At 43.5% G+C, this 11,356-nt stretch overlaps 1 protein-coding gene across 1 annotated transcript in view; it reads right to left on the bottom strand.

The window, feature by feature from the left end:
* Positions 1-10,952, bottom strand: part of LOC144141830 (metalloproteinase-like) — a 105,416-nt gene extending 94,464 nt beyond the window's left edge. The window contains exon 1 of the mRNA XM_077673317.1: positions 10,813-10,952. Within this exon, the coding sequence (XP_077529443.1) occupies positions 10,813-10,873 (61 nt within the window). The 5' untranslated portion in view covers positions 10,874-10,952. The remainder of the gene's footprint in view (positions 1-10,812) is intronic.
* Between the last annotated feature and the right edge of the window lie 404 nt (positions 10,953-11,356).

An 11,356-nucleotide genomic window follows, 5' to 3' on the forward strand; every position in this document is an offset into this window, starting at 1 on the left:
TTCTACACCGGGGTATACGCGTGCGTTGTTAGGGCAGAAGAAATTAGTTAGCGTGCCCGCTTAGCTTTTGATATCTTACTAGAAACTAATGAACAAGTACATAGGGCACCCTAAGGTATCACAAGAGAAGCATTTCCCGGCGACGGTGAAGTAGGCGTGGGTTTTTGAAAGGAGGGAGTTACATTTTACTAGAAATGCTTGTTACGCTGCTTTAGAATGGTTATTTACTCAAATGGTCCATAAAGGCATTGCGAGCATACTACATGAACAAGGGCAATCATTAGGCTGGGTGGTCAACGTCATCTGTGCCAAGTTTAACTACTTTATGTGCAGCAGAAAGCTCACAATTTTGTTGAAAAGCTTGTCCCCACGTTCCCACCCTTTCCTGCGTGTTTTGGAGCTCCGCTATTCAAAAGCATGTACGTCAATGATTTTCCCATGTGCGTCACAAAGCCTGAACCCTCGTATTAAGCGGCTCTTTCACGGCCTTCCCGCAGAAACATGCGTCGTCTGCTAAGCGTCGGCGGGTCGCGGCGGCGCCTTTGGCTAATTAGCGCTTCCTGCAGCATGCGGAATGCTATCGTGTTCGTCTACCTTATCTTTTCATGTTATTACCACGCTTGTTGTTAAGGCGCGTTCGCTAGGCCGACACGACGACGACACGACGGCGACGATGACTTCAGAGGTGGCAAAGCACTTTGTCAAACGACGCTAGCAGTGACAGGAGCACGTCGGTGAATCTAAAATCTGCGTGTTGCCTCTGGATGGCTGACCAAAGACGTCGACAATTTCGATGGGCCGAACGGCCGAAGGATCACCCAGATTTTATCGAGAAGAGAAAATGGAGCCCTGACACCCTGCGTGCCCTAATGCGTGCGGCTTTATTCTGTTAGTTCATAGAGTGCAAAAACATCGTAAGGTCTATGAAGTCCATACAAATGGTGCATAATGCGATCGGTATTTCGGTTTATGATGCTGCGGCTCTTTGCTCTGGGGAATGCGTTTCCCCGAGTAGCAAACTGCATATTCGTGTGGGACGAGGAACGCTTGTAAAAAAAGAAGCGGAGTTAAGAGCCGAAGACAAGTCACAGAAGGTTAATAGGTAATAAGAAATCCATATCTGCATAAGTTTTTAGCGTGAAGCAAAAGTATTGCGAGCACTATTCCTGCCAAGGCAAATTGCAGTCGCAGCTGGAAAAACTTAGCGATCGCTTGCTCTTCTCTAAAAAAGTGCAGTTACTGCTGGTCAATTATGGTGATGGCTGATGGAACCATTAGAAGTGACAACAGGGATAGATGGTCATGCAATTGGGACGTCTTGAAGGTAGCGCACATAGATACGGACACCAGGTAGACAGGGAAAAACCACAGTGATGTCCCTCATTCAACCTTACGGCGCAAATATTATTCAAAACATTTTCAGTTACCTGCCAGGAATTCTTGAAATCAGTTAGAAAGCATTGATGTAATACAAAGGGTGATATCGATCTAGTAAACGGGTTATTTCGTCAGAAATGTATGTTTGCAGAAAGCTGTGAACCGTGCTGTGCATGACTTTCTTTTCTCAGTGTTATAACACGTCTCGCTGCGACACAGCGTCCTCGAATGTGCAGAGATGTCTTAGGGCGAGTGCTTAGCTAGCGTGATTTTAAAGAAAAAAATGGAGAACGTTTCTATATAATGTCGTCCCTGAAGCAGGGGTCGCCCTTGGGACCCTTGTTGTTTGTGATTGATCTTGGGCCATTTTGTCTAAATATTCTTAAAATGAAAATATTGTGGGCGTGCGTGAGTGCATTCAACATTAATGAGCACTTGCTTCGCTGTAGGACCCTTAAATATGCTGTCACTTGGTAGGGCCAATCTCTCATTTCTGTATACCCATTGTAATCATCATCTATAGATAACCATCGTCACAAGTGGCTGGTTCTGTCCAGTCACCGAAGGGCGGATTTAAACCCAGACTGCTGGTACTGGTGCCGACTTGTGTGGGGTCTTCACTACCATTACAACATACACGGATTCCATTTGCACTACAGGGAAGTTAAAATTTTGTGATATGTCGATGACATCGCTCTTTTCTGTAGTGATAAGATAGTGTGAGTGAGGTGGTGAATGATCTAAATCGTTTTTAAAATTTGTTTGGCAGTGCAGGTAACTGGAACACATGCATAGAATATTAGCACGGTTACTGCCCGTGTAGGCCTGTGTTTTTCGAAAACATGCCTTTGCCAACTCCGGCCACATGTCTAGGAGTCCCGCTAGAACATTACCATGACGCTAGAAAGTACTGAAACGGAAAAAACAGAGTGAGTTAGAGAAAAATTAACAAAATGGGGAAGAGATTGTTTCAATGTTTGCTGGTGCATGAGTGTGTAATGTGGTTGCCGTTCCCAAGGTATGGTACGTCCTTCAAGCGCTCTGTCAAGAAGAAACATAAAAAAGAGTTTCACTGAGTGGTTGCGTTTGTTTTTAGAGCTGAATTTGGTAGCGCATAAGTCGAACTAAATTGTTTCGCGTGGTGAAAAGTGGTGGCTTTGGACTAGCATACTTCTTTATCCCACAAATCGTTTCTAAATTTATGTTTCTGAGTGAGCAGAGAGATTGCTTTCTATGGTCTATGGGACAATATCGACTGCATATCAATTTCAGACTATGGGGTGTCAACTTCCAAAATTCGCTGTGTATACGTCTGTGGTTTCTTGCGCGAAGTCATGGACAACGTTAGGATTTTACGAGTTATGTTTTCCTTGGAGTATTTGAGCAATATACCTCAGCAGCTTTAGTGCAAATATATGATTGATGTGTGTCTATGTGTTTCGGTTTATCGACAGTTTTATGCGGCAGTTCCTAATAAAGTTGTTCTAAAAAAGTGAAAAGAATTCCAGTACGTTGATCAGTCAAACCAAGTTATTCAAACTTCATAACGGCACGGTCCTAGTAAAACCTTGGCTAAAGCAAAAAGGACTATATGTGCAGCCATGGACACTTAACGGCCGCTCATTCACAAAACCTGAAATAAAACAATTGAGCACATCTTTAGGGGGTAATGGGATACGGTGTTCCACAGGAACATCCTCCAACAAAGGGTGAAAACAGACCCGCCATTAAAACCTTATGGCATTAGCTTTCGGCAAGTAAACAATGAAGAGGGTGTGCCCTATAATATGGTGCTTAGTCTGAATTCTATGTAGAATACTCGTATGGCAACTCAAAATGCCCACGAGGATGCTCCTACAGTAGGGGAGTATTTCATATAAGGTGTTTGTTATAAAAAAGAACCGTATGAAATCATGCCTCAAAAAACCTGAGTGATTATCTATTCTTGATGTACAATCACTGTTTAAGAATTTTGATGCCACCCACTTCTCGCAGACTGGAGACTGGAACTTTGAATTTCTGTTCTGTGCAGTGCGTTTGTGTTGTCGCCAAGTAGGCAATAAAAAATAGTCGAGGTGCACAAAGTCGTTGTTCAAATCCCGGAAGGATGTTTTTTTTTCTGGGCGGTCTTTTACGTGAAAATGATTCGCGATTCGTAGTCATGAATCCAAAACAAAACGTTTTTGTTGAGCTGTAGAACTAACACATCAAACGCCTATGCGTCATTTAGGGCATTGGCTCCATTTTCAGATTTAAAATCGTGCTCTTTATATAAAAGAGGCAGTTGTATTTTGAGACCGAGAAATATTGATGTCTATTTTCCAATGTTCGTATGTTTTACTGCTTCAAGAGGTGAGTCCGCTACCTCTTAACAACGCTCGAAATTCTCGAAGCGCCCCTTTTGAGAGACCCCTTTGTTAGTGTAAGACTCACAGTGTAAATTACTATGATGGCGAAGCAGAATAGTGTTCACTTCATGGTAAATATTGCACGAAGTTTAATTTTGTGACGAAAGCACACGATATTCTCAGGCTGAAGAGCCGTGGTATATCCCAACAGCTATTAGACATCACACCAAAGAAGCTAAACCCATTTATACAGAACTCTCTTCAACCCCTAGTGCTAATGTTTCAGTGTAACGAAAATCCAAGTGGAAAAGGAGATATCGCAAGAGGTTGAGACCGATGTCAGTCCATGGACAAAATATAGGGCCGCTCCGGCTCAGAAAGCGGTATAGGCTTTGTAGGCAACCTAACGCACAGTGCTTTGTGAAGATTAGGCAGAAAAGCTTACAAAAAGCTGCGCACAGAGTCCCACAAACTCGGTGGGCTCATGCCTCAATTGCCGTGTATACCTTTGCAGCCAATACAGAAAGGTAACTGATGGTGTCCGCGGCAGCATGCGAAATGCCGCAGTCCTTGAAAAGGCACCTGTGGGGAATTGGCTCATGTGAACGAAATTCACACAAAACCAGCGACGAAACCATGAATACGTGAAAAAGCATGTGCTTCCTAACTTTTGGGAGAGTCGCGGCTCTTTTATTTGCTCAAGAATTGATGAAAACGGCCCTTCTAGAAGGCGCAGGAACCGATACCGCGGTGTCTTGCTCAGCAAGTGTGCATGATGCCCACGGCAAAAGAGGCACCGAATTTCCTCGCGAGGAACCTTTTGCTCTCCCAGAAGGCTCGCTTGTACACTTGAAATTTTTCTGCAATCCTGTTCCTCACTTCAACGCAGAAATTTGGGCTAGTTGGTGATACGCCTTCGACATGGTAAAAAGCGCACTAGGCGAGGACACAAAAAAAGACAGTGACACGGGACGAGCGCTCGTCGCGTGTCACTGTTTTTTCTTGTGTCCCCGTGTAGTGTGCTTTTTACCATATCGAAGGCTGTTCCACACAAATGCGAAAGACCAGTGGGGTGTTGCATACTCTAGATTTGTTTGTTCGGGTGGTCCGCACAAGCAGGGTAAAATACCTCACAAACCTTTCCGGTTTTCGAACGTTGTTTATTCTAACTAACCGTACAAAAAGGAGCTACATTTCAAGAATTTGTTGAATTTTTTTCAAATTTACCTCAATGACTGTGTTGTGTATTTGTAGGCCGATCTTGTAGGACTCATTTTTGAACTCTCCAACCATAACCATTCACGACATGAGCTGGACACATACCAAATATACGACTAGGACATTTAGAATAGTCCCCCAGGGAGCTTTGTTAAGATGGGGGTAGGCCGAGCAGGTGTCGATGCTGTAGCACATCAAGAGTGGTCGATCCACCGAATGCTCGGTCTGCACCGAAAGCAAGAAGACGGGGAGATGCTGTTCGGTCTCGGAGAAACCGAGCTGCGATGCAGAATTCGAAGGCTTGACTGGAGATAATTTATTATTTTGAGGTCCCCATGTATCTCAACAACCGATTTGGCCCTAGCCAATCCCCCCTTGTGGGTATCCGCCAAAATCCTTGAGGACAGCATCATCATCACCATCAGCAAGAGGGCCACCCTCGCGCTGTAGCCCGAGGACCGTCGCCGACTCTGCAGTCCGCAACAACACCCGGCTGTCAACGTGACGACGGCCATCCGTCGAGGTGTAGGTCCGACAAATTTCTCCAACGCTACCTCGATAAGGCGGTTCGCCCGATGAATGAACGGGGTCCCGGTGGCGTGGAGCGTGAGCAGTGAGGCCTCACTGCAGCACACGCCTTAGGTCTTCCCTATCGCCGCTAGCCTACAGCCAATATCACGTTCTTGTCCAGCAAGGCACCTCTTCAAGGGCTGCAGTGACCTGCTCTGTCGTGAGACAGAGATGTGCGCCTCCGAGTCGCCGCTTTCAGACCATCTCGTCAGTGCGAAAGTCGTGATGGGTGCACGACTCTTCCTTTTCACAGCGAAGCTGTTTAGAAATCGTTTTTTTCGTGCCGGCGAGTTATAAAACCAAAACGAAAAATGCCTAGCGCTCGTGCGACGTCCCTCGCGACGACCGCCCATTGTCCTCTGAGTACTGGTACTGGTAGTCAAGCCAAGTATACCCACTTAGGCAAATTGGCCAATATTTAGGGAACTGCCCGGCAGTTTAAAACGAACTGCCCAGCGTCCCCGGTGCACGTTTGTCACGCCAAGAGTAACCACCTAAAAAATTGTCCAAGATTGGCCAAGAGAAACTCCAGCGTTCGCCATAATCATGGCAATAATTGTTCGGAACAAAAACGACACGTCGTAGAGTACGCCCCTCAAGGTCCTGGTCAATTATCAGCATTTCCAAAAAATGAAAGGTGCTCACACTTACAGCAGCAATGATGGAGTAAAGGTGGTTGTGGCAGTCAAGGAAGAAATCGGCTGCAATCATGAACTTGAACATTCGTGATAGTTGCGAAGACTGCGCAAGCTTCGCCAGTTTTAAGTCTTGCGCATTAGTGTGAGCTTCCTTCTTTTTTCTAACTTTGTCCGCAATCATCTGCCCCTGAGTGTTTACGCGCCTTGTCCTTTCGTGTGTTTTAGTGCCCATTCCGCTTTGTACGAGCACCCGGTAATATATTTCGTGTGTCTGCGTGTGCGTGTGCTTTCGAGAAGATAGTCCTCACTGGTAACTTTCTACGTTGTCCGGCCCAACAATCATTACAGACACACTTCAGGGATCCTACAAGTGATACAAAACATTGACTCCTGCTCAAAGAAAAGCTCCCCCTCTCCGTCTCTCTCTCTCTCTCTCTCTCTCTCTCTCTCTCTCTCTCTCTCTCTCTCTCTGCCTGTCTTTGACTTCCGCTGCCTAAGAGAAGTGAGGCCGGAAGATTGCTGCACTGCGCAACGGGGAAGGCCCACACCATAAACGTGCCAACTTGTTGAATTTTATCATCATGCTTAAAAGTTTCAAGACCTGGAAAGCGTCAGTACTTGAGAAATGTTTTCCAAACGACTGATTTAGTGGTTAGTCCATGGGCAATGATTAATGTTCGATCTACCCCCCCCCCTCCGGCGGCCGTTTTTTGCTGGTAGGTAAAAAAGGAAAACGTATGTGTGTCATTAATTTGACGCTCGTTAAAAATTCTCAGGTGGTCAAAATATTTTTGCTCCCAAAAAATGTTCGGTGCGCCTCAGAGCACAGACATAGCATCGAAGTGTCAAACGCTGCAACCTTTTTTGACAAAAATGTTCCGCGGGAAAACAAAAAAGCCAAGCGCTTAAATTAGATTTAACTCATTGCGCGCACAGTTAATATACGAAAAATATGTGCTCTTCGTTGCCTTCAGCAATCTTATAAGCCCAAAATCAAGAGGCCGATTTTTCTGTAGACGTCCCCACCATTTGTCCCACTTTTTACATAACCTCACTTCAAGTCACTGCTAAGGCAGTGGACGCCGTCGTGCACGGTATAAGTTAATCTCTCAGGACACGTAAAGCGGACTTGATTGTACCGGGTATTTGTCGTATTACGTTGACGCCAAGAGTTTGAAAGAAACCACTTAGGTTTCGCAGAGAATTACAGCTAAGAAGGTAAAATGTTTTGCTATGCAGCTACAAACGTACCTCAATAATGCAACATGTTTTAGAATCGTGTGGTAAAAAAAAACCTTACATTCGATTTGCAGCAGTTTAAGACAAAAGTTCGGGGTGGCCGTTTTAGTACTGGTTCTAAAATTGTGGCAAAATGCCCGACTTACCTGCAATGAAATGTAATTTTAAAAGTAAGCTGTTTTTCTATGTAATCTAAGTTGGCAAAAAGAAGAAAAGATAGTGTTTGAATAATACTTCAAGAATTGAACTCCCTAGCTGATATAGATAAAGAAAATCAGGAGCGACATTCCGGATATTTTTAAAACGTGTCATGTTTGTAATCTTTTATATGATCTTCTTTATTCTTCTGCAAACCAAACATTAATTCGTCAGCTCATTTATAAATATGCAATGTCTTTACAGATAAAATCTGCGGCGGTAGATTCAGTTGCGGAGGTGAAAACGTGAAATATCTCGCGATTCGTCCAACCTGCCTATGACCATTTCCGTCATTAGGACTTCTATTTAGCTATGGAAGTATGCTTTTCCTGCAAAATACAGATATGTTATTCTTTGAGCACAGGAAGCTGCATATAAATTTTGATGCCGGATTTAAAAATATTGACAGCACCCACATGTCACCCTCTTTATGAATAAGGCGACATAACAGCTTGGCTATAAAGAGGCCCCTGTTTCCTTATTATCTTACAAAATCGATGCCCTTGTCGTTGCAACTGCACCACCCCCACTAGAAAAAGCAGTATTACGACTGCTTCGTTAGCATCTTGTTGTTATTATCCCTTTAAACTACTAAACATTTCTTTTCTCATAACGCCGATAAACTTGTGCAACATGTTCGGGACTTGATTTAGTCGAACTGGAACTGAACCGGAACGAAATGAATTTATCCGTAAATGACCCAAAAGCTAACAGAGGCATAGTTTTTTTCGGTTCGACTCACCGATTTAAGCAGCACGCAATACCTCAGCTTACTTCCACTGCTTAAATGCTTAAACGTGTTTTGGTGTGATTTCTAAAATCGACGTAAGTTCTATTAGAGGTACTGGACCAAGCATGATTTCAGCTTTCGTCACATTTTTTTCTGATAAAAAGTGGCAAAACGAACTCGCCATTGTAATAAACATAAATGGCAAAACCATACACAGTTTCCAGAAATGAAAGGACGATTTCGTAGCATATCAAAATCTGAAACTTCTTCTTAAACTACTTCCTTGAAATCCGAAAAATGGGCTCTAAAGGAGCTGTTCTAAGTTATTCACCCCCTAAATTATAGTTTGTGCAAAGACCCGTTTTGCCTAATGTTGGCGTTTAGATTCTCATTCTCGGTATATTCTCTACCGTATGATAGGTGTGCCGTAACTTGTTACCCAAGACTTTGCGATGCTTCTCCCAGTGAAAGTATGTTGCTATAGTGAGAAAATAATTGTACTCATTGATGCAGGTGAAATTAGCTTGAATATGCTAATGCGTGAATGGTGCGATTTGTTTGTTAAAGTTTTTCACCGAGGTGCAAACAGTATGGCGTGACCTCTTATGAAAAGTTCTAAACATGCTCCTTACTCTTGCAAAACAGGCAAAAATGTTTCCCACACTAACACCAAAATTTACGTAGTGTTGGGAATATAGGTTTTGCATTTGTAGCATGCACTCGTCCTGAAATAAAAGCATTACAAAATAACACACACGTAGCTAGAGAAACTTGAAGTACGGAGGTTCACTTAGTTTTTAAATTGTTTACTGAGATATTTCGTAGCGGTGATACCACCGGAAGACACGTTGTCTTCCCCAGCCCTTCATGAGGAGCAAATCAGCACTCCTGGGCACGAATCTTTTTGCGCCCTAAATTTCGCAAGGGAAGCAATGAACAAAGGAAAGCAATTATATATCCATACAGTGGAAGGGCCATTATACAATCATTTTAGTTCAACCAAAGCCTGTTTTTTTAGGAATTCTGATTTAAACATCTATAATATGCCCGTCCTTTTACTGGTTCTATGGGATAAATCTTACTGGGTAAAACTGCCAGACATGCGATTAATCTACCTGCCATACCCCGAAACTAGTCTCCTCAAAGAGATCTATTCAGCTGCTTATTACATTACAAGTAGTCAAACTTCCTCTATGTTAACGGCTCACGATGGCTTTTGCGAGCAATGCTGCGCTATCCCCCTCTCTACTAATGCTAATTGGCAGCAGATTTTTAGCACGTTCTAGTAGGCTGTCATTAACAATTACGGCATCGTATTCCTGTGGCTGGCAAGCAGCATGAAAAGCCCATGGGAGTGAGCGCACCTTGGTCTTGCTATCAAGTTTGGACACCGCGAGGGCACCTTGTTCTCTTCAAAGTATTGCAGCATTAAAATGTAGGATTGACCGCAAATGGTTATCTCCTCTTCTACAGGGGGTATCTCCTCCTCTAGCGGCGTTTTCTGTGTGGCTCATCACCATCATTGTTGACTTCACTCTGTTGACAGTGGTTTAGAGTAGCGTTCGCAAAGTCTACCTTTTCCTCATCAAAATACGCAGCAGTGCCCGCAACGATGAGAACTACATGAGTAAGTCAAGTATCTGTCATCTGTCTAGTTGCTGCATTAGTATTCACCGAGCGAAACCTGTTGGGCATAAAATTTAATGGAGAGGGCATTCGCCCCTTACGGGTGATGAACTCGGCCCCTCCAATAATATTTGCAGTGCCTAATAGCTCCTTTTGCTCATGTCTCTTTTGCTCTTTGCCCATGTCGGCCTTGCGCCATTTAACTCAAACCACCACCACCACCACCACCACCACCACCACCATCATCATCATCATCATCATCATCATCATCCTTTTCCTGTGCAATAAACGTCTACAATAACAACTTTGGCGTCATATAAAGACTTTGAGCGTTCCTGTTTCTATGTCCTTGGTTTCGCGTTCCCCGTTTTTCTCCCGTAAACGTACTCCGCCAGTGCAGGGTAGCAAACCGCGCTGTGTACCTGGCTAACCTCCCTGCTTTTTCATGATTTGCCGTCCTCGCCTCCTAAGAAACGCGGTCTTTTTATACGCGTATACTCGACCCAGAATACACGCTGATGAGAGTGTGAGTGATTTACCCTGACAGAAATTATATACTGTACATAACAAGAACTGTGACAGGAGCTATTAAAATATACCAAGCTTCAGATACGGAACACTAGCGAAATAAAATGTAGTTTTCAAACTAAGTAAACGTTGTTTCATACAACGAAGAGCGTTGCAGACTGCATATGTTGGGAAAAACTTTAGTGAAGACAAAATCAGTTCAAAATGTGTTATGAGCGGAGAAGTATAATTACAAATATTAGCCGCTCCCCTTTTGAAAAATAAAAACCTAATAGCCTTTTTGAACATATCTTCGAAAACGGAAAAGAAAAGCAATTGATATATTAGGCTGGAGACTCACCATACGCAGTACATGAGTAGAAAAATGCAACCGACAAGACGACCGTGAGCCTGACGAGCATTGTAGCAACTACTGCCCAACGAAAGAAATCCACAAAACTGTTTTAACAGGCCTGCTTTCGCGGCTCAAAGAGCGGCCGTCGTCAACGGCCTTTGTTTGAATGCCACTAAGACATTGGTGAGAAACTAACCGACTATGGCGTCCAAAAAACTTCAAAGGTTTTCTTACACCGGAATATTTTAAGTAAATTTTTTTTTCAGGTTTTTGTTTGCCTTTTTGCGGCAGTGGATGTACAAGAATTCGGTTTCTTTTTTGTTTGTGCGTTTAATTCCTAAAGAAATTACCACTTTAAAATTTGTCCTTTGAATTAACGAAAAGTGTGAAAATGCTTTTGAAATCCCCTGGCATAGAGCAGAATCTAAGTAGCTATTGCCATCATTTGACAAATTGGTGTAATTATGGTGAGTGCAATAGATAACTGCGCTTTCTTAATGACTAATAGGGCACTGGCGTGCCCTAGTGCCTTTTCACTTGAGAATTGCTA

The sequence above is a fragment of the Haemaphysalis longicornis genome, unplaced genomic scaffold (assembly GCF_048455015.1).
Source record: "Haemaphysalis longicornis isolate Haplotype H1 unplaced genomic scaffold, Haemaphysalis longicornis Haplotype H1 scaffold_6, whole genome shotgun sequence".
NCBI classification, from domain to species: Eukaryota; Metazoa; Arthropoda; class Arachnida; order Ixodida; family Ixodidae; genus Haemaphysalis; species Haemaphysalis longicornis.